General features: G+C 35.8%; 1 protein-coding gene across 1 annotated transcript in view; it reads right to left on the reverse strand.

Moving 5' to 3' along the window:
* The window catches only part of LOC102024831 (cyclin-Y-like protein 1), a 75767-nt gene that overhangs the window by 36661 nt on the left and 14271 nt on the right, over window positions 1-24835 (reverse strand). Inside the window, exons 2-3 of the mRNA XM_005407863.1 lie at window positions 23938-24012; window positions 21638-21672 (exon numbers count right to left, since the gene is read on the reverse strand). Of these exons, the coding sequence (XP_005407920.1) occupies window positions 21638-21672; window positions 23938-24012 (110 nt within the window). The remainder of the gene's footprint in view (window positions 1-21637; window positions 21673-23937; window positions 24013-24835) is intronic.

The raw sequence follows: 24835 nt of genomic DNA on the forward strand, positions 1-24835 counted from the left end.
AATATAAATCTGGCTAGAAGCCCCCAACCATAGCCATGCCACTGCCCCAACTTTCGACTGCTTTGAAATTTCTTTTACCAGATTAATCAGTCCACTGCTGCCCTTAATCTCAGTCTTAGGCAAAGTCTCTGGACATGAGCAAAATGCAGACAAACTTTCTGCCAAGCCATAACACACATCATCTGGAATCCACCAACCAATGCAGTCCTTCTTACCAGCAGAAACCTCCCAAACTTGGTCTTTACTGGCAAGATTTCTATCAGCTTTCTGATCTTCTGAGCTCTGACCAGAATCTCCCAAACAGAACAGCCAAGGGCATTCTAGCGCTTCTCTTTCAGGCAAAAACTCCAAACCTTTCCAAACACTCCCCACAAGCCATTTCGAAAGGGTCTTGAACCACATGGTCAGATTTAGTCAGAGCAACGACCCCACTCCTCTGGTACCAAATTCTGTCTTGCTTACTTTTCTCTCACTGCTGGGACAAAATACCTGACTCCCAAAATTAAGGAAGGAAAGGTTTATTTTGCTTATGATCCGTGGAAGTTTCAGTCCGTACTTGGCAGATTTAAGGCAGAGTGGCACATGGCAGAGAGCTACAGCTCATGGCAACAGAACACAGCAAAAGCAACCAGCATACACCAGGGCAGAAAGGGGGAGGAATGGCCTCAAGCAGCTTCTTTCTCACCCTTACATATGTAGCCCTCACACCCATCAAACTTGAAAAGCCTGCCCCATGTCCACTTGAGGCTTTGGGGGGTCACACAGATTCAAACTGTAACACCATGCATCATTTCCCATTTTTAAAGAAAGTTAAAATAAAACAATGTTTAACTATAAATTTAAAAGAAAAACTCTAAACTTACTGGCTCTGTATGAGTCTCTCATTCTGCTTTATTATGAAACAAATGTCGATCATTTTCATATATTTTGCAGAATATTTGGAAAACACCATGTTAAGAAAATCATTTTAAAATTTTGCAACAATTTCAGTTCATATACATTAATCCCAATCATTTAAACCTATAAAGAATTTTTACTTATACAGTGTAAAAAAAATCCTTGATCGTGTATGGATAATAATATTCTGTTATCATAAAGCTACAAAGAGATTCATGGTCTTAAAAGCAACATTAGAAAATGATTACACCAGTAAGAGTTACCAAGGCAAAACTGTTTAAAGGGCCTGACTGGTTGACTGCTATCACTAATAGACCAAACAGGGTTTAGTGGTACACACCTGTAATTCCAGCACTTGGGAGACTGAGGCAGGAGAATCACTGAGAGTTTGAGGCCAGCCTGGGCTACATATTAAATTCAAGGCCAGGCTGAACTACATAGCAAGACTCTGTCTCAATAAACCAAAACAAAATAATAAAGGACCAAAATAACATTTCACTTGGAAAAAAATACTCTGAGAGAGTGAAGAATCCCACTTTAAAAACACAATAATATAAATCAGTCATATTTGTTGTCACATTAATGTGACATTTGCAAAGTATATTCATATGTCACTTTTTCCTCTTTCTTTCACTTTATAAGTCTCAGATTGACCCATTTTTGTTAATCTGTTGCCACAATGAAGTGAATATGTTGAGTTATATAGGTTTACCATAATGAACCCAAACGATTAGAACTAGATCCAGCAGCACCAATAACTTTACTTGTAACTAATTCAACTGCTAGAACAAGATCCTTCTATTTTTAATTTGAAGAAGCTTAACTGCATAGAATATCATGGTGTGTATGTGTGTGTCTATGTGTGTGTGTGTGTGTGTGTGTGTGTGTGTGTGTGTATGTACCAGTCTGCCAGAGGATGTTACACCCAGAGCGAGGTAAGACAAAAGCAAACCTACACAGTGGTCTAACTGCTAGAATTTAGAGTCGTGAGACACTGAGTTAGCATCACCTGATGCTAAGCAATAAGGTAATTAGGGGATCTGCCATCACAATGAAAAATCATTGATATGTTAGGAAAATGAAGACGAGAACAGAATGCTTTGGTCCCAGTCACATTGGAGGACACAAAGCAGAAAGTGTCACTGTTCAGCAAGTGATGATGGGTGATTATTTCCTGGGCCTGAAGATCATAGCATTTCCCCAGAGAGCATTTTCAGTGGCCTCTGGCAGTGGCCTTCACTTTACCTAGTGAGAAAGAATCTTAGGGGGGCCAGAGTATGCATCTAGGCTTCCTGGGAAAGTAGTGGTTGTTTAAAGATTTTGGAGCCCATTTATTTGCAAATAGGAAAAGAATACAGTAATAGTCAAATACTAAATCAGCCTAATATATATTACATGAATTTTCTTCCTTAAAAGCTAAGCTGATAAACCCATCAATGAACAATAGAAGATTCACAGAAGCATTCTTTAAAATCACAGAATATTAATAATTTTCAGCTGCTAAAGGAAATACACAAAAAATAACTCAGATGAACCTTCTTTCATCCTACTAATGAAATGGTTTTCATCATGCAGTGATTATCTCCATCTGTACTCCCCATAAACCCAAGAAAGAGGGGGCAGGCAGAAGACCTGGTTGAATGCACACAACATTTAAAAATTGTCAATAATCCACCATCAGAAATAACATATACATACATACTTTAGGTACAGAAAGGTCAGGCTTACTAAAGTAGGAAAATCTAGATGGGCTGCCTTCTGGAGAAAAATAAAACAGGTGTATTTTAGGACATGAAAAATATCTTGTTAAGCATGTGACAAATGTGACAACTTTCTAGGGGCAAAAAGTTGTTAGAAAACAGGCCAAGTGAAGATAGGAAATTAATTCCACAGAGAGGAAAAGAATGTGAAAACAGGAAAACACCAGCTAGGGTTACTTACTGCAGTTAGCTTTGTAAAATAATGTTGGTTAGGAAAAATGGGATCATTCAGAAATCCAGACATGCTCTGATTTTGGAAATATTTAACAGAAAGAACTAAGGTTGTACAAAGACGAAGCATAGCGAGACTATTACATGGCTCAACCAGGAGCAATAGTCATAACGTAAATACCAATTAGTGTTTTAATTTTTAAAATGTGGTACATATCAAGAAAATGGTAACCAGGTGTGGTGGTGCATGCCTGTAATCCCAGCACTCGGAAGGCTGAGGCAGAAGCATAGTTGCAAGTTCAAGACCAGCCTGGGCTACAAAGTGAGCTCAAGGCCAGCCTAAACTTCATAGTGAGACCCTGTCTCAAAAAAAAAAAAAAAAAAAAAAAAAAAAAAAAAAAAAAAAAAAGATGAAGAGGATAAGGTCATGGTGGAAAGAGGAAGCAAAATGTTCAACTGTAATGATAGAAAAACAGCATATACCATTGTTCTAAAAGCTGATGTGTAAAATAGTTAACTCTGATTTTTTTAAAGGACTAAAAAATAAGGCAAAAGATTATACTATGTGGATATTACTGTAATAAAATTTAAATATCAGAAACTATAAAAATAGATATCACTAAGTCAAAGACTTTCCTGAGTAAATTTAGTACACTGGGGGAAAATAGAAGAGATTTACAAAATACAGAAAAAAAGTCCATGGTAAAAGTACTAGATCTTCATTTTATTGTTAAAAATAATGGCAGAAATACTTTGATTTAGATAGACTTCTGGGAAGATGGAGGAGTGGTAAGCAGCATGGTCTCAGCCTCTCTGAGATTCAGAATCTAGACACTGGAAAATAATAACTTGGCAAAGTAAAGGAGGGAAGTGAACCTCGGGACCTAGAAAGGATCTGAAGGGAGAATTGAAGCCAACAGGGAAAATGAAAAGAAGGAACTCAAACCAAAAATGGAAAGTGGCAAGCTGCACTTTCTCCCTGACTTTCAGGTTGCAGTGTGAGGGAGGAACCTCAAATCTCACAGATACATTGAAGGTGGATGACTCTGCAGGCCTCCACTGAGAAATGTACCAGTGTAATGGAGCAGTGGTGAACTACAGCAGCTGGTGAGTGACTCTAGTTTAAGTACACCATGGAGAGGGAGATTAGCCAGACACCATTGTAGGGTAGGGCCAACTGAACCGAGGATTTAGAGCAGGAGTGGGTTGACTCCCTGTCTGGGCTCCCAACAACCAGATGAGGAAGAACCATAGAAGACATCCAGGGTCAGGAAGTCAGTCAGATGGACAAGAGGCACCCAGAGTGTTGTAGTTTGAATAACTCAGGTCCCAAGCACACACCAAAGCCCAGGATCAGCGTGAACTTCTGTGGCGCTGAAAGCACCAGATTAATCATGCTGCATATTCCTACTAAAGGCTCACAGTGACTATCCAGTAACCCACCCCAATCTTACTGCAGCCTTGGTGGGATCATCCAGGATGAATCTGGGCTCAGTCTACCTTCTTTTTCTACAAGACATAGAGAAGACACACCCTGAACTGGACACAACCCCAAAACTCTAGACACTTGAAGATAACCTCAGGTTTGAAATCACAGAGAAGTCTCTTTTCTCTTCTTGTTTTTCTTTTGTTTTTGTTTTTGTTTTTGTTTTTTTTTTCTTGATTATTTTTGTGAGTGTGAGCATTGCTGTTAGTTTTTTTTGGAGGTTTTGTTTAGTTCCTGTTTTTGTCTTTTCCTTCTTTCTTTCACAATTTCCCAAAGCTTGGATAGTCTTCCTTTATCCTTTATATTTCCTTCTAATCTCTTGTTCTTCTTCTCCTCTTATCTCTTTTAAATTTTCTTCCCTACGAGTGAAATTTCTCTACTGACTTGTATATATATACTGTGTACAATTTAGTGGTTTGTTTTAGATTTTGTTATATAACAATGAATCTTGAAAGTGCAAGTAAAGGTAGAAAATTAATATTTACCATAGTTCGTCATTTTCTAAACTGTGCTTGCTACTATTGTTACTATTAATTGTATTATTTTAGCCAAGATTGCATAGTTATTGTGTGACATAGTTATTGTGTACTGCAAAGAAAGAAAGCAGCAAAGAAATGGATGTGAGGCCAAATCAGCAGCAATTTTTCAACATTAAGAAATTGAAAAGGCAAGATCTTGGGATAGATTCAAAAGCCAAAAGCCAACAACACCTAAATTACATGTCTGAAAAGGCACCATTTCCTGAGCAATCTCAATACTAGTACAAAGTTAACTATCATAAGTAAACCACAAGCATCAACATAGAAAACAAATTTTTAAAAATAGTATATGAGAAAACATGGAAACAAGCTACAACCCCAGATGTCCAGTTCACTCAAAAGAAATTCAGGAGGCATTGAAGTGGAAGAAATCAAAAGCCATCTTGATGAACTTTCTAAAATGCTAGGAGCATAGGCAGCAAAGCAGATAAAGCTCCTAGGAAAAAATCTGAAATAATTTCACAGATAACTAAAGAGATTATTACCATAATGAAAGACATGGTTAGTGAATCTAAAGTAAATAAAGATAAACAAAGAGAGGAGTTTAGAAAGACCTGGATTGCATTCAACCAGATAACCAAGAGATTAACATTTTTGTTGAAATTATGTGCACCACAATCAAGCAATGTGAGGACAGCATACAGATCAATTCATGAATGAAAAAGCAGATTGTTAGACTGTATCAAGAAACAAGATCCAAAAATATGTCACATACAAGAAACGTATTTAAGTCAAAAAGAATTTCAGGAAACTGATTTGAGTCTGGGCTTGGCAGTTCATGACTGGGCTGGGCACACAGAAACAAGTGGTCTATGATCACCGCCAGTCAGCCCATGCCTGGATCCTGCACATGCCATGAGCTGCTGACAGACATGGAATCAGGCAGTCCATAATCTGCTGACACCATGGTATGCAGCTGAACACCCAGAGAACCAGATAGTCCCCATCTACTTCTCAGGAGCAGAACAAGTGACATAGGACACTGCTACCATTCCAGTCTGTGTCTTCATCTCCCAAGCACCTGGTAAAGACAGGAGATTCCGTCTCAAGGGGTACATGAACCCACTAACACCTGGGTTTGCATTTGGGATGTGCTTATCTGGGCTGTGTACATGCCCTGACCTCCCAGAGATAACATAAAAAGGAGGTCCATGATCACCACCAGTGCAACCTGAATCTGGCTCCTGCATGTGCACAAAGCTGCCTGGAGAAATGGAATCAGGTGGCCAATGAACTGCAGATCCTGCGGGTTGTGGCTGGGTTTTGCCTTTGTCTCTGCCTGGAGTCACAGGACCAAGTAGTCCATAATCATGCCATGATTTCAGACTGGTTCTGGGTCATACTTGTGCCTGAGCAGTCAGGGGACACTGGATCAGATTGTCTGTGATCTATTGACATTGTGCTTTGCATCTGAGACATGGGAGAACTAGATAAACTTCATCAGCTTCCAGAAGATCCCAGAGTAAGCAATACACCTCAGCGGCAACTGGAGGGCAAGTCTGACCATCAGAAAAACTACGGATACTACCAACCTTTGCTGAGTTGGTAGGGAGGAGGGAGACTGAGTACACTACCCCCAACATCAAACATGAGAAGATGAAGGACTAAAACACAATCTCAGAACTCCACCCAACTCAGAACAAGTCCAGGAGACATCAACATAGAACTTGGTAAACACACTCCTGAATTGATTGCAGTGGAAATAGAGAAACAACTCCATCAGGCGATGCAAGATGTCAGATGAGAAATAATCTCTCAGGCAAAAAAATAAAGTGACAACAAAAATGAAAGAATTGTTCAGCACATCTAAAGAAGACATATATAAAAGAAAGATGAGCATAGGAAATTGATGGAAACATTAAATGAACAATATAGGAAGGAAATAGAGCGCATGCAAAAGATTAAAAGAGATATTCAGAAAATCAAACCTTCCATTGAAAGCTGCAAAAACGGCTTGAATGAAGCTGAAGATAGAATATCAGATCTTGAAGACAGCATGGCGGGTAATGATCGTGAGAGAAAGGATATCCTAAAGTCAACAAGGAACCAGGAAAAATCAATTCAACAGCTGCAAGACGAGGCAAACAGAAATAACATAAGACTAATAGGAGTCAACGAAACAGCAGGAGGAATCACAAATGACATGAAAAGAATATTTGCAGAAATAATAGCAGAAAATTTCCCAAGCATGGAAAAAGATTCTGATGTATAGGTAAATGAGTAATATAGAATTCCCACAAGCCATAACCAAAATAAAACTACACCCAGATATATAATAGTCAAGTTCCCAGATCTCCAGCAAAAGAACAGAATCTTAAAAGTTGCTAGAGAGAAAAAACAGATCACTTATGAAGGAAAGCCCATCAGAATCACAGCAGACTTCTAAAAATAAACTATTAAATTGAGAAGAGCTAGAAGCAAAGTATTATAGGTCTTGAGACAAAAGAGCTTCCAACCCATATTGATGTGTCCTGCAAAACTATCCTTCAAATATAATGGGCAAATAAAATATTCACACAACAAAGAACAACTGAAAAACTTCAACAGTGCAAAACGAACCTTACGAAGAGTGATAAAGGATATTCTAGACAGAGAAAAGAGTGACTATAATCTCAAGAACAATAATACTAGCAAAAGAACAGAATCTTAAAAGCTGCTAGAGACCATACTCATTAGTGGAACAAATCTTTTCATTTTGAATAAATAATAGTCAAGTTCCCAGATCTGTACCACAAAGAATTAAACAAATAGCAAAATTAAGAAACCAACAACAAATAAATAAGATGACAAAGATAAACCAACACATATCAGTTATAACCATTAATATAATATAAATATAAATTATATTATATAAATGGTCGCAGTGCATCAGTCAAAAGAAACAGACCAGCAGAGTAGATTAAGAAACAAAAGCCAACAATATGCTGTATACAAGAAACACATTTTACTCAAAAGGAAATCAGTAAACTGAAAGTCAAAGGATGGAAAACAATCCTTCATGCAAAAGGAGCCCAGAAAAAAAGTATGGGTAGTTTTTATGTTTGCAGACAATATAAACTTCAAACCAAAAATAATCAATACAGATACAGACAGTCACTATATACTTCTAAAGGGAAAACTGCAAGTGGATGAAATAACAATCATAAACATGTATGCACCAAAACTGGGAGCACAAAACTATACAAGACAAATCTTAACAGACATGAAAAACCAAATAATTGATAATGCTATTGTAATAGAGGACCTCAACACCCCTATAACACAAAGAGATAGGTCAACCGGACAAAAAATCAGCAAAGAAATAATAGACCTGAAGGAAATGTGAGAACAAATGATCTTAGTAGATGTATACAGAGTGTTCTACCCCACCACATCAGAATACACATTTTTCTCAGCTGCATATGGGACTTTCTCTAAAATAGACCACATTCTATCCCATAGAATATACCTAACTAAATGCAAAAGAATTGAAATTATCCCATGCATATATATGACCACAGTGCAATAAAATTGGAAATTAATGGCAAAAGGAACTCCAAAAACTTCATAAACATGGAAATTAAATAACATCCTCCTGAAAAATCAATGGGTTACAGAAGAAATTAATGAAGAAATTTAAAAATACCAAAAAAAAAAAAACAGACAAACATATAAGTACAACTTACCAGAATTTGTGGGATGCAAGGAAAGTAGTCCTCAAAAAGAAATATATAGCAGCAACTCACACATAAGAACAACAGAAAGAAAAAATATAAATAGCATAATGCTGGACCTCAAACTTTTAGAAAAAGAAGAGCAAGTCAAGCACAAAGCCCAAAGAAGGGAGGAGGTTATAAAGATCAGGGCAGAAATTAATACAATTGGAGTAAAGAAAACCCTCCAAAAATAAAAGAATCAAAGAGTTGGTTCTTTGAAAGAATAAAGAAAATTGATAAACCCCTAGTCAACCTTATTAAAACAAGAAAGGAGATAACTCAAATTCTTGCAATAAAGAATGAAATTACTACAAGTCCTACAGAAATTCAGATCATTACTGCCTACTTTAAAAATCTTTACTCCCATATGATAGCAAATTCAGAAAATGGACAAATTCCTAGATATGTACAAATTACCAAGGTTGAATAAAGAAGATATAAAAATCATGAACAACCCAACATCAAAACATGATGGAAAACTTACTGAAAAGAAAAGCACAGGCACTGATGTATTCACGGCAGAATTCTACAAAACTTTGGAGCAGTTTTAATGCTAACACTTCTCAAAATCTTCAATGAAATTGAAAAAGAAGCAATTCTCCCGCACTCATTTCTAGAGGCAAGTATTGTACTGATACCAAACCCAGAAAAAGACCCAACAAAGAAAGAGAACTACAGACCAATCTCCCTAATCAACATAGATGCAAAGATACTCAATAAAATACTAGCAAACAGAATGCAGAAAATCATAAAGAAAATAATATACCATGCCCAAGTTGGATTCATTGCAAGAATGCAGAGACTGTTCAATATTCAAATCAATAAATGTCATACACCATATCAATAGAAACAAAATACAGAAATCACGTGATCATCTCAATAGATACAGAAAAATCTTTCACCAAAGCCCAACATGTATTTGGGAAGAAAACCCTTCAGAAAATAAGAATTGATAGTTTTTACTTCAATCTCATCAAAGTCGGCTGCTGGTCCCACAGTTTGAGTCCATGCTATTCTTCCACTGCCACGGTTCCAGGCTGAACCTTGTGGAGAGAGGCAGGCATTTCCCATCTACTTCCTGAGGACAGAGCGAGCAACCTAGTACCCCACCGCCATTACAGACTGAATCTCTGCCCTTTGGCCACCTGCAGCAGACAGGAGGTCCTCAATCAGAAGCCCCAGGGAATGCTTCACCTGGGGGGGACCCATGTAGCCTCTCTCTGCACATGTCCTGTGCCTAGTGAGTGAGTGCTCAAAGAACTGCTGGTCCCTGGGTTCAAATCCATGCTTTACTTGTGGCAGGACCCCCTAGGGAGTCAAAGGCACAGACAGTCTGTGATTGCTGCTGGGCCAGCCTACATTTGGTTCCTGTATGTGTCCTGAACTGACTGGAGAAACAGAATCAGGTGGGTCACAAACTGTAGACCCTGCAGTTTGTGTCTGAATTTTGCCTGTACCCTGAACTGCCTGCGGACATAGGTCCACTGGACCAGGATTGTCACACCAGTGAAACCAGAGTCTGGGCCGTGCACATGCCCTGAACTGCAAGGGGATGCTGGATCAGATGGTCTGCCATCAGCTGACACCAATGTCCATGTCTGAGACCTGCGATAATTAGATACAAATCAACAAGTGCTGGAAAACCTGAGACTAACTAGTGCTTCTCAGAGGTTATTGATGAGCAAACGTGACCAACAGGAGGACTAGGGACATTAGTGGCTGTTGTTGTGCAGCTATAGAAAAGGGAAACAGCTCTCTGCAATTGGTATCAAAAGTGACAAAACAATGGACTAAAACACAATCCCAGAACTCCACCCCAATCAGAACAAGTCCAGGAGACATGGACATAAGGGAAGTTGTTAAACACACAGCAAAAATAGCTGAAATAATTGCAATGGAAGTAAAGAAACAACTCCATAAGGACATAGAAGAGATGAGATCAGAAAGAATCTCTCAGACAAAAAATGAAATGACAATAATAATGAAGGAAATGCTCAAAAAGTCTGAAGAAGAAACATATAAGAAAATAGAAGAACAAAGGCAATGAACAGAAGCATTCAATGAAAAATATAGAAAGGAGTTAGAATGCATGAACCAGATTCAAAGAGACTTCCAGGAAAACAAAGCTGCCACTGAAAGCTAACAAAACCGCTTGAATGAAGCTGAAGATAGAATCTCAGACTTTGAAGACAGCACAGTACCTAGCAACCGTGAAACAAGGATTTCCAAAACTCAACAAGCATCCAGAAAAAGTCAATTTAGCAGTGGCAAGGCAAAGAGGAATAATGTATGACTTATAGGAGTCAATGAAAGAGCAGGAGGCAACACGACTGACCTAAAAAGAATATTTGCAGAAAAAAGAACAGAAAATTTCCCAAGTATGGAAACAGAACTTTATATACAGTAAATGAGGCATATAGAACTCCAACCAACAATAACCAAAATAAAATTACACCCAGACACAATAGTCAAGTTCCCAGATTTCCAGCAAAAGAACAGAACACTAAAAGCTACTAGAGAAAAGAAACAGATTACCTATAAAGGAAAGCCAATCAGAATCATGGCAGATTTCTCAGCAGAAGCCATTCAATTGAGAAGAGCTTGGAGCAAAGAACTACAGGTTCTGACACAGAACATCTTCCAATCAAGATGGATGTACCTTGCCAAACTATCCCTCAAATTCAATGGAGAAATAAAATATTTTCATGACAAAGAACAATTGAAGAACTTCACGAGTGCCAAGAAAGCATTACAAAGAGTACTAAAAGATATTCTACACAGAGAAAAATCTGACCACAATTTCAAAAACAACAGTAGAAAGGAAATGTCAAGAAGAGCAAGTAAGTAAACAGGTAGAAAAAGTAGGACACCAACGCAAGTAAATAACATGACAATGATGAACGAATACATATCAGTTATAATTATAAATGTCAATGGCCTCAATTCTCCAGTCAAAAGAAACAGACTGGCAGAGTGGATAAAAAAAAACAAAATCCAGTGGTATGCTGTATACAGGAAACACATTTTACTCAAAACGCACTCAATAGAGTAAAAGTCAAAGGAAAGAAAACAATCCTCCATGCAAGAGGAACCCAGAAAAAAGCATGTGAAGCTATTCTGTTTACAGACAATGTAAACTTCAAACTGACAACAATCAAAGGAGATCAAGAAGGTCACTACATACTAGTCAGGGGAAAACTGCAAGAGGATGACATAAAAATCATAAAAATGTATGCACCAAATATTGGAGCTTCAAATTATATAAGACAAATCTTAACAGGCATGAAAACCTATATAACTGATAACACTATTGTAACAGGAGACATTAACACCCCACTGACACAAAGAGATAAGTCACCTGGACAAAAAATCAACACAGAAATAACAGATCTGAACCAAAGCTGTGAACAAATGGACTTAGTGGATGTATACAAAGTGTTCCACCCCACAACATCACAGTGCACATTTTCTCAGCAACACATGGGTCTTTCTCTAAAATAGGCCACATCCTAGCCCATAGAGCATACCTTCTGAAATGCAAAAGAATTCAAATTATCCCATACATTTTATCTCACCACAGTACAATAAAATTGGAAATTAATGACAAAAGGAACTCAAAAAAATCTGTAAACATTGGAAATTAAACAAAAACTTCCTAAACAACCAATGGGTCACAGAAGAAATTAAAGATGAAATTAAAAAATACCTACAAATGAAAACGTAAATACAACTTACCAGAATCTATGGGTTGCAATGAAAGCAGTCCTCAGAAGGAAATTTATAGCACTGAATTCACACATAAGGAAAACAGAAAGAGAACAAATAAGTTGCCATATGCTGCATCTCAAACTTTTAGAAAAAGAAGAATTCAGGCCCAAATCCAGAGAAGAGAGGAGATTGTAAAGATTAGGGCAGAAATTAATGAAATTGAGACAAAGGAAACCCTCCAATAAATAAATTAATCAAAGAGTTGGTTCTTTGAAAGCATAAATAAAATTGATGAACTCCTAGCCAACCTTATCAAGAAAAGAAAGCAAAGAACTCAGATTCATGCAATAAGGAATGAAAGGGATAAAATTCCTACAGATTCCACAGACATTTAGAAGATCATTAATACCTACTCTGAAAATCTTTTCTCCCATAGGATAGAAAACTCAGAAGAAATGGACAGATTTTGAGATATGTACGAATTACCAAGATTGACTCAAAAAGATATAAAATTCCTGAACAACCCAATATCAATCAGTGAGATTAAAAACATGATTAACTACCTACCAACAAAGAAAAGCCCAGGCCCTGATGGATTCACGGCAGAATTTTACAAGAAATTCAGAGAAGATTTAATACCAACACTCTTCAAACTATTCAATGAAAATGAAAAGGAAGCAATTCTCCCTAACTCATTTCTGGAGGCAAGCATCATACTGATATCAAAACCAGAGAAAGACTCAAGCAAGAGAGAGAACTTCAGATCAATCTCTCTAATGAATATAGATGCAAAGATACTCAATAAAATACTAGCAAATAAAATGCAACAAATTATGAAGGAAATCATACATCATGACCAAGTTGGATTCATTCCAGGAATGCAAGGTTGGTTCAATATTGACAAGTCTACAAATGTTAAACACCATATAAATGGAGTCAAAGATAAACCGACATGATCATCTCAATAGATGCAGAAAAAGCTTTCACCAAGGTCAAACATATATTCAATATAAAATCTCCACAAAAAATACAAATAGATGTTGTTTACCTTAACCTGATGAAAGCCATCTATGACAATCCAACAGCCAACATCATGCTTTAGTTTTTTTTTGTTTTTTTTTGTTTTGTTTTTCTCCGGTACCAGGAACCGAACTCATGACCTTGCGCTTGCCAGGCAGGCGCTTTTGCCGCTGAGCTAAATTCCCAGCCCCCCAACATCATGCTAAATGGTCAAAAACTGAAACCTTTTACTTTACAATCAGGAACAAGACAAGGATGTTCATTGTCACCACTCCTGTTCAACATAGTTCTGGGACCTCTAGCCAGAGCAATTAGACAAGAGAGAGAAATAAAAGGAAAAAGGATAGGAAAAGAAGAAGTAAAACTATCAGTATTTGCAGATGACATGATACTTTACATGGAAGACCCCACAAACTCCCCCAGAAGACAACTTGAATTAATCAACAAATTTAACAGTGTAGGTGGATACAAAGTCAACACTCAAAACCCAAAAGCATTCCTATACACAAACAACAAACAGACTGAGAGAGAAATTATTAAAGAAACCATACCTTTCACAATAACATCCAAGAAATTGAAATATTTAGGAATCAATCTAACAAAAGAAGTAAAGCATCTATTCATTGAAAGCTCAGTACTCTGAAAAAAGAGATCAAAGAAGATTTCAATAAATGGCTAATATTCATTGCTTATGGATAGGAAGAACCAACATTGGGAAAATGGCCATACTCTCAAAACTGCTATACACATTCAATGCAATTTCCATTAAACTACCATTAGCATTCCTCACAGATTTCGAGAAAACATGGCTTAAATTCATCTGGAACCAGAAGAGACCCAAAATAACAAAAGCAATCCTGGGCAACAAGGACAGTTCAGGTGGAATCACAATCCCCTGTCCCCAAATTAGACTAAAAATCTGCTCTAATAAAATCAACCCTGTACTGGCTAAAAAACAGACCCGAAGATCACTGGAACAGACTGGAAGAAACAGCCAAAATCAAAAACACATTCAGCCACCTAATCTTTGATAAAGGGCCCAAACAAACTCACTGGGAGAATGATAGCCTCTTTAATAAATGGTGCTGGAAAAACTGGCTTTCCTCCTGACAAAGACTGAAAATAGACACGTGTATCACCATGCACCAAACTCAAGTCGAAATGGTTCACAGATCTCAATATTAAACCAGAAACACTAAATCTATTGGAAGAGAAAGTAGGTAAAAACTTTGAAGACATATGGGTAGGCAGAGAGATCATGAACAAAAGCCAACCTGCAGGTGAAATATTTGAAAGAATCAACAACTGGGATCTCATCCTACTGAAAAGTTTCTGCACATCTAAAGAAATCACCAGCAGAGTCAAAAGAAAACCCACAAACCTTGGAAAAAATTTTAGCTGATTGTCCCTCAGGCAAAGGGCTTCTATCTAGAACATATAAAGAATTACAAACTATCAGCCCCCCCAAATTCAAATACCCAGTTCAAAAATGGGCAGCTGAGATGAGTACACGCTTCTCACATAACGAAATACAAATGGCAAATAAATACATGAAAAAATGTTCAACATCATTAGTCATTTGAGAAATGCAAATTAAAGCAACATTGAGATTGCACCTTACCTCAGTAAGAATGGCTAGCATTAAGAAATCAACCAGTAACAAATGCTGGTGAGGCTCTGGAGAAATAGGAACCTTTCTTCACTGCTGGTGGGAATGCAGACTGGTGAAACCCTTGTTGAAATCAGTTTGGAGATTCCTCAGAAAACTAGGTCTAGAAGTCCCATTCAACCCAGTTATTCCCCTTTTGAGTATTTTCCCAGAAGATCTAAAAACATCATATCACAGCGATATATGTGCACCTATGTTCATATCAGCACAATTTGTAGTTGCTAAATTGTGGAAGCAACCCAAATGTCCATCCACTGAGCACTGGATAAGAAAATTGTGGTACTTTTATATAATGGAATACTACTCAGCTATAAAGAAAGATAAACTCAAAACCTTTACATGTAAATGGTCACAACTAGAGACCATACTCATAAGTGGAACAAATCTTTTCATTTTAAGTAGAAAAAAACAAAATATCGACAAAGACAAAAATGAAACAACATAAAAACAATAAAAATGATAGAGGATTTCAAAACAATATGATAGGGATTAACAAAGGTTATTATATTATATATTGTTTTCTTCAACAAGTTTGGTCAGGTTAGCAGATGTGTGAATGCAAGATTGATCAAATAGTTAAAGAGAATAAAATTAATAAAAAAACATTCGAAATGATACAGAGCTTCATTCAACAAGATGATAGGAATTCAATAATGGTTGTTATATTGCATACTGTTGTTTTTAATTAGTTGTTCTGATTACCAGGTCTAAGCATGCAAAATTGGTCAAGAAAAAAATTTAAAGTTTAACTGTTCCTTTCAATCAACCATTCAATATTAGCAGTACAATTATCCCAGCTATCCTTCTATATACTTATATATTTTTCCCTTCCTTCTTTCATTTTTCCCTTCCTTCTTTCTTTTTTCCTAATGTGTGAGTTGCTCACTATACTTTTCTCTCATAGAACTGCTTTTATTGCATCCCATAAGTTTTGTTATGTTGTACTAGTATTATTAGTTAATTTTACATAGTGTTTAGTTTCCTTTTTAATTTCCTCTATGACCACTTGTTCTTCAGAGGGTGCCGTTTAATTTCCATGTATTAATGTATTTTGGGGGATTTCCTTTATTTTTGATCTCCAGTTTCATTGTGCTGTGATCAGATAGTATGCATGGGATGATTTCAGTTCCTCTACATTTACTTAATCATGGTTTGTCAGGTAATATATTTTCTATTTTGGAAAATGTCCCATGTGCAGCTAAGAATGTGTATTCTGTTGTTTTGTGAAAGAACACTGTGTAGATCTCTATGAAGTCTTTTTGTTTACAGGCTTGGTTTAATTATAATATCTTTTTTAAAAAATATTTTTGTCTAGTTGATTTATCCATTTGTGAGAGTGGGGTATTAAGGTCCATCACCACAAATATGTTAGTGCTTATTTAGTTTTTCATGTCAGTTAAGATTTGTTTTATGTAGTTTGGTGAACCTGTTCCTTTCAATAAACATTTAACATCAGCAGTTGAATGATTGCTGCATAGATATCTATGATTGTTATCTCTTAGAATTTTTGCTGAATGAGTATGTAGCTAACTTCTTTGTGTCTTTTGATCAGTTTTGGTTTAAAGTGTGCACTGTTTCCAAATACAATGGCTATTTCTGCTTTTTTCTGGGTACCTATGGCATGAAAAATTGTTTTCTATCCTTTAACATTTCGTCTATGAATTTCTTTTGGGGTTAAATATGTTTCTTGAATGCAGCATATTGTTGGATCTTGTTTCTTGACCCATTTTGTCAGCCTGTTTCTTTTGATTGGTAAGTTGAGACCTTTTACATTGACAGTCAAAACTGGCATACATTGGGTTTTATTTTTCATGTTGCTACCCTGTTGTTTGTTCCCTGTTTTTGTGCAGTTTAATAGCTTGGTTTCTGTCTATTGGTGTTCTTATGTATGTGGTTTTCTTTATCTGTTTCTAATATGTGTTTCACAGAATTCTATAGAGCTTCCTTGATGGTCTTGAATTTCTTCAATTTCTCCTTGTCATGGAAGCATCTTATTTCTCTATCAGTTTTGAAAGATAGTTTTGCTAGATACCTCAGTCTGGGTTGAAGATTGTTTTCCTTTAGGACTTGAAATACTCCACACCAAGCTCCCCTTGACTTGAGGGTTTGTGTTGAGAAGACTTCTGTGATTCTGATGGGCTTTCCTATATAGGTGATATGTTTCTTTTCTCTAGCATCTTTTAACATTTTGTTCTTGTCCTGAATTTCTGGAATCTTGATTATTATATACCTTGGTGTAGTTTTTTTGTCATGAATATTTAGATTTCTATATGCTTCATTTATTTGTATGTCAAATTCATTATCCATGTTTGGGAAGTTTTCTGCCAGTATTTCTTTTTTTTTTTTTTTTTGGTTTTTCTCCGGTACTGGGAACCGAACTCACGACCTTGCCAGTATTTCTGTGAAGAGGTTTTTAATGATTTTTGTGCTGCCCCAGCTTTCTCACTGATTCCAGTCAGTCTTATGTTGTTCTTCTTAGCTTCATCCTGCAGCCATTGGATTGATTTTTCATGATCTCTTTCAACTTTTAAGATATCTTTCTTTTCCCTGGTCACTAGCTGAATTCCTTTCTTCTAGATACAATATTGTATCCGCCTTCATTCAATCTGTTGTGTATACTTTCAGTGGAGTTTCTCATCTCCTGCCTTTGGATAGGTTTGTCTTTGGATATGTTTCACTGATTGCATTTTTTGTCTATGTTTTTCATTCATGGTTTCCATCATTTTCCTGAGCTCCTCTATTTGTTTATCTTTGTTTGGTTTAATCACTTTTATTTTGATAGTGATTTCTTTTTTCATCTTAGAGATTATTTTTTCTATGACCTCTTCCATTTGTTTTTTTCACTTCTGCTGCTATCACTTCAGAGAGTTCTATCTGTTGGTTTCTGACTTCCTCTGTGTCCTTGTGTTCTGGACTTGTCCTGGGTGGGCTGCACATTTGTAATTGTATTTTGGTTCTTCATCTCGTCATTTTCTATTTTTTATTTAATTTGTTTTCTGTGATGATGCTTTTAGCTTTCTAATATTAGATAGCATTAAGCACTGATGTCATGGCTTCCCTATAAGGTTTCTATTCCTCCAGATGTCTCCTCTTGCTGGCTCCATAGTCCCAGAGCAATGGAGGAAGGAAGCAGTGCAAATTTACAACCCTCTCATGGGCATTTCCATACTTGGGCAATGGAGGCAGCACTGGGCATGGATTTATGCTCCTCTCACTGATACCACCCCCACTGTTCTCATTGCCTTCACTTTTCCTGCTGGAACTGCCATTGCAGGGAGAACAGAGGAGGCAGAGGGTGCAGTTCTAATCTCTTCCAGGTGGCATTGCAATCCTGAACAACGAGTGAGTCACAAATAAAATTAAAGAAGTATTAGACAGTTACAATAATTTAATACAACATACTCAAATGCAGTGCATATGGGATCAATGACCCCATATGAAATGAAAGAAATCATATGAGGTAGATTTGTAGCTGTGAATTCTCATATCAGAAAAGCAGAGTGAGCTCAAATAAGCTAATGTTGAATCTCAAGCTTCTAGAGCAAAGTGAAAATCAAGCTCAAATCTCATATGAAGGAGAAAATTATAAAGCTCAGAGCAGCAATTTATGCACTGAAGACTAATAAAACAATGCAAAGAATAAATGGATTGAAGAGGTGATTCTTTGAAACATTAAATTAAATTGACAAACCCTTAACTAGCTTTATCAAAAAAAGGAAATAAAAGACTCAAATCTATGCAGCTATGAATAAAGAGAGTGAATTCACAACAGATGTTGAAGAAATCCACAAGATCATCAAAACCTACATGGAGAACTGGTACTCCAGTAAGATGGTAACTCAGAAGAAATGGGCACATTCTTAGATACATATGTTTTTACCAAAGCCGAATCAAGAGGATATAAAATTCTAAATAAACCAATATCAGTTAATGAAAATGAAGATGTAATTAAAACCCTACCAACAAAGAAAATCCAAGGTCCTGGTAGATTCACTGTTAAATTCTACAAGAGCTTTAGAGAAGACTTAATGACACTACCCCTTAAACTCTTTAATGAAATTGAAATGGAAGCAAAAGCTCCTAAACTCATTTCCGAAAGCAAGCATTGCACTGATACCAAAACCAGAGAAGGATTCAAAAGAAAGAGAGAATTATAGGTCAAATTCCCTAATGAACATAGGCATAAAAATCTGTAAAAGATACTGGCAAAGAGAAGGAGTAAAGTCTCAAAAAGATTATACTCCATTACCAAGTAGGATTCATCCCAGGGATGCAGAGATGTTTCAACATATGCAAATCAATACATATAATACATCACACTAACAGAAATAAGGACAAAAACCACATGAACATCTAAATAGATGCAAACAAAGCATGTGACAAAGTCCAACACCTATCCATGATAAAAAAAAAACCCTTACAGAAACCTGGAATAGTTCTTTATTGCAATTGGATTAAATCAATCTATGACTATCCAACAGCCAACATCATACTAAATGACCCAAAATTGAAGGTTTTCACTCTGAAATCAGGAAAAAAACAAAGATTTCCACTACCACCATTCCTATTTATTATAGTTCTGGCAATATTAATCAGAGCAGTTAGATAAGAGAGAGAAAAGAAATAAGGATAAGAAAGAAAGAAGTTAAATTATCATTATTTTTGGATGGCATGATACCCTACATAAAAGACTCCAAAAACCACCAAAAAACTCCTAGGTTTAATAATCAAATTCAGTAATGTAACAGGATACAAAGTCAACACTCAAAAATCAGTAGTGTTTCTGTACACAAACAACAAACTTACCAAGGGAGAAATTAGGGATACAACAACTTTCACAATAGCATCAAGGAAAATGAAATAGAAATCATTCTAAAAAAGGAGCTAAAGAACCTTTACACTGAAAACTACAGTGCTCAAAAAAGATCAAAGAGTATATAAAAAGTGGAAAGGTATCACATATGCTTGGATAAGCAGGACCAGTATAGGAAAAATGGCCATACTTCCAAAACTATTCACAGATTTAATGCAATCCTGATTAAAATACCAATACCATACCCTCACAGAACTATAGAAAAGTATCCTGAAATTCATGTGGAGGTAGAAGAAATTTAGAATAGCAAAAACAATCCTGCACATCAAAAGCAAGGCAGGGGTATCACAGTCCCTGACCTAAAATTATAGTACAAAGCTGCTGTAATAAAAACAGAATGGTAAGGGCAAAAAACAGACCCAGGATCAATGGAACAGAGTAGAAGATACAAAAACAATTTCAAACATACTCATGTAAATATCTTTGTCAAAGGGGCCAAACTTCTTCAGTGGAAGAAAAAAAAGCCTCTTTAGTAAACAGTGCTGGGAAAACTGGCTGTCCACATGCTGAAGATTAAACATAGACCTATAGTTCTCACCAAACACTAAACTAAAATCAAAATGGATCAAAGATCTAAATATTAAAACAGAAGCAATCTTCTAGAAGATAAAATAAATAAAACTCTTGCAAATATGGTTGTATGCAAAGACTATGAACAAAATCCCAATCACACAGGAAATATCCAAAAAAATCTGCATATGAACACATTAAAAAGCTTTTGCACAGCAAAAGAAACCACAGAATAAAGATACAACCCATAGAAGGTGAAAAAATTTATTAGTTATTCCTCAGACAAAGGAATAATATTTAGAATATATGAAGAACTAAAAATATTTAGACCTCCATATTTAAAGACCCTATCTAAAATGGGCATCTGATATGAATAAATACTTCCCAGATCAAGAAGTACAAATACCAAATAAGTATATAAAAATGTTTAACATCACTGGTCATTTGAGAAATGCAGGTTAAAACAGCACTGAGATTCCATCTTGCTCCAGAAAATATGGCTAGCATCAAGAAATCAGCCAATAACAAAAGTTGACAAGACTGTGGGGAAAAAGGAACATTTATCTACAGTTTGTGGGTTAGGAGAGTGTAAATTTATGCAACCAATATGGAAATCAGTATGGAGATACCTCAAAAAACTTAAACTACAGGTTCCACCTGACCCAGGTATTCCTTTCTTGGTATCTTCCAGAAGGAATGAAAAGTATCAAAATACAGCAATATATGAACACCCATGCTTATAGCAGCACAATATGTAGTAGCTAAATCTTTGAAGCAGCCCAGATACTTGAGGAATGGATAAAGAAAATGTGATTTTTATATATAATTGAGTACTACTCAGCCATAAAGAAAGATAAACTTGAGACATTTTTAGGTTAATGGATGTACCTTGAGACCATACTTTTAAGTGAAATAAATTGGACACACATATTTAAATATTGTATTGTTTCTCTTGTGTGAGAAACCAAAACTGAAAATAAGGACAAAAATGGGTGATAAATATTGGGAAGTAGGAAGAAAATGTTCACCTGGGACAGGGAATAGGGCAGGAGGGAAGAGAAAGAGAAGGAAGGGAAAAAGACAAAAGAATAGAAGAAAAAATAGAAATACAGCTTTGATAAATAAGAAGATAAGGGTTGAACAGAGAGAAGAGGAATGGGAATAAGAAAAGAATCAAAATATACTATGTACAGGTACAATGCCCTACAATCAATGGGATCATCATGTATCAAAAATGTACAAATAAATTTAATTTAGAAAAAGAATTCTTCTGATTCAAACTCATTTTCTTATCTTTCTATTTACTTACCTGGTTGGAATACTTCTTCTTCCTCTTATCATGCACTAAGAATAAAAACAAAACACTAACTAATCAATTCTGATACAAATGCTATAGAGGAGTAAAAGTGGCTACTAATTATCTGGTGGATTACCAATATACAAAATGATATAAAATTCTGTTTTACTTTCTTTTAAAAGATAAAAGAATGAACACATATTAACATACACAGACATAAAACAACACAAAAACAATAAAAGCAATACAGAATTTCAGACAATGTGATAGGAAATTAACAATGGTTGTTGTATTACATCTACTAAGATGAACTCCTTAAAGTAAAAGCGAAAAAGTTATACCTTAAAAAAAAAACCTAACAGTTAAGAGACTTTCTTTATATGAAACATTTAAACGAACTGGACTAAGAAAAATCTAGCTATTAAAAATAGTTTTTGCAAATCTGAACCGCTAAACTGAGTGTCCTGAGTAAATAAACACTACTTTATAATTGTACATTACCATACAGCTTAACTATCAGCATCTAGCAGAAAGCACTAAGAACCAGCTTCTGTCTAGGTGCTGACCTCTTGCTGGACTAGAAGTCCTGGAATTTTCTTTAACCACTTACTGGTAATCTATAAAGATACTATATTGGAAATATATTATTATCTTAACTACTTCTAATTGCTGGAATAAAATACTTCATATTCACAAGTTAAAGGAAGAAAGGTTTATTTCAGTGCACAGAGGTTTCAGTCCATCATCAGCTGGTTCCCAGGCCACACACACTCAGGATGGTCCTTCACATTATCAGTACCTGGAACTATGCTAACCAAGTAGTAGACTAATCCAGTTCTCACACATCCCTAATTCATACTCACACACTGTAGATCCAACCATCTCTAAAAAGTCCCACCTATGAGTGCATGAGGTTTTGAAGGGAAATCTAGATATAAGCCATATAGCTACTAAAATAATTAGTGGGTTTTTAGAAAATTGGAAGATAATCTACCTCAAATTTTGAGCTTGAAATGAGGGTGTTAATTCAACTGAACATAGTATGAAAGGCCTTAAAGTAAATGCTCAGAGAGTGACATGGGCCAAAGAGTTTCCCACACTGCCTTCTCCTTTAATGTTAAGCCTGCTGCAGGCACGTTACTGTCCCCTGAAGACAGGAGCATAGAACACCCATGTAGTGCTACCTATACTTCACATATGACAGGCCCACAGCTCTTGAAGAAATGAAGAAACACAATGTTAGCCAGAAATGACCAGCTCAAGAAAGGAAAATTGTGCACAAATGGAAATGCAGATCAAAATTTTTTCAATGTGCTACATTTCTCCAAGTATTACAGACTTCTTTCCTTAAATTCTTACTGTTGCAGTCAACTAAAAGATTTGGTCATATATTGTTTTTCTAACAGCAACACAAAAGATTTGGCCAAATTTAAGAAAAAGATATATGGTAACACAAAATTACTACAGGTCTGATTCTCATCCTAATGTAAGCTAATGAAATATCATTAATGAAATTAATGAAATATCAAAGAAATATCAAAGGAGTATGTTTGCACTGATTTTCATATTAGGATTAAAAAGTTTTGACTAGTTTAAAATTTCTTTTTTAAAAGAAATAAAAGAAAAACATATTAACAGACATCCATTTACAAAATAGCATAAGAACAGTACAAACAGTACAGAGTTACAGACAAAGTTGTAGGAAATTAACAATGTTTGTTGTATTAAGTATTGATATCTTCAAGGTGGTTTCTCAGGAAAACAAACAGAGACATGCAAGACTGATCAAACAAGTAATCATCAACTGTTCCTTTCAGTAAAGCAATAGAAGACAGTAGGACGTCTATGTTAGCTTACACCATAAATCATAAGACTGGTGTGAGCTAGGCTCATGTGGTTAGAACCCTGTAGCAATGAGGTCAAACTGATGATTCTATCTATGATACTTAAATTTTGCCAACATGATAATTTAACTGTAACCTAAGACCTATCATTTCTTTTTAGAGCATAATCTATGGCATAAGAGGAAAGGAATAAAATAGTATTGAAAATAACAACCTGTGACTTCTTAATCATATGGAATACTGTACTGATAAAGAGGTGGCAAAATGTTACCAGAAAGTGCACAAGCTCTCAACTAAAAACTGACATTTAAAAGGAAGTGTATAATCACGCAGTAAAGGTAAAGTGAATATACGGAAAGTTGAAAATTTGAAACAAATGCATAGGTTCTTCTAAATATTTTCTATAACTTATCACATAAAATAGCAATGGTTTTCATCCTTATCCTTGATGGGGAAAAGGATTCTTACCGTATGTTTGAGATTTGCTCAGGAACATTGTTCTTGCCCTTGGATGGTCAGAAGGGTTTGATTCCAAAGCTACATCTACAGAGGAAAAAAGATGTGATGATTTAATTCAGTAGAAAAGTAGATGTTTTTCAAAATAGCTATACATCACCTTTAATCATGTTTTAGAGTGATGGAAAATGTTTTTAGTTATGAATATGAATGAAATAGTGTAAAAGCAACAATATAGGAATTCTACTGGCAAACCATAAAATTATATAATCTCTCCATACTTTTGAAATAAAACAAGCTATGTCTTAGACTTCCACTAAAATTGTACCTAAGTAATCAAAGTAGCATTTAGATGAATTAAATGCACTTTTAGATGAATATATGCCTCCCTTGTCCTACTTATCCAATAGAAATACAAGTACCCCCCTTATGCACTGATATCAGCACATTTCAGGAACAATTTCAAGTAGCAAGCACTGTCATGGCATTGCAGATGCACTGTCAGATACCAGTACAATATAACAAATATTAAAAAACAGCAAACATTCTCTACACATACAATCGCATGTTTAATCCTAGCTGCATTCAACAAGTGAACTCATTCTGTAAGCTGTGCTATTTGGTGGCTATTCACCATGACAGATTTAAGACCACTTTAAGATCTAAATTCCCAGTCTACAAACACTTCTCAGACAGAAATTAATTTTTAAAATTTTTTTCTTAATTTCCAAGGCTTCATACAATTTTGATTCTTGCTACTGCCCAGTAGTCCACCTTACAAGCAAAATGGGGCAATCTTCCACTTAGTCAAGTTTGTAAAACAGATTCTTAAATTTGTAATGCATACTTTGCCATTATATGGGATAATAAAAGTCATCATGGGCCTGGTTACAACCCTCTTCAGTAATCC

The sequence above is a fragment of the Chinchilla lanigera genome, unplaced genomic scaffold, assembly GCF_000276665.1.
Source record: "Chinchilla lanigera isolate Chin_1 unplaced genomic scaffold, ChiLan1.0 scaffold00109, whole genome shotgun sequence".
Classification (NCBI taxonomy): Eukaryota; Metazoa; Chordata; class Mammalia; order Rodentia; family Chinchillidae; genus Chinchilla; species Chinchilla lanigera.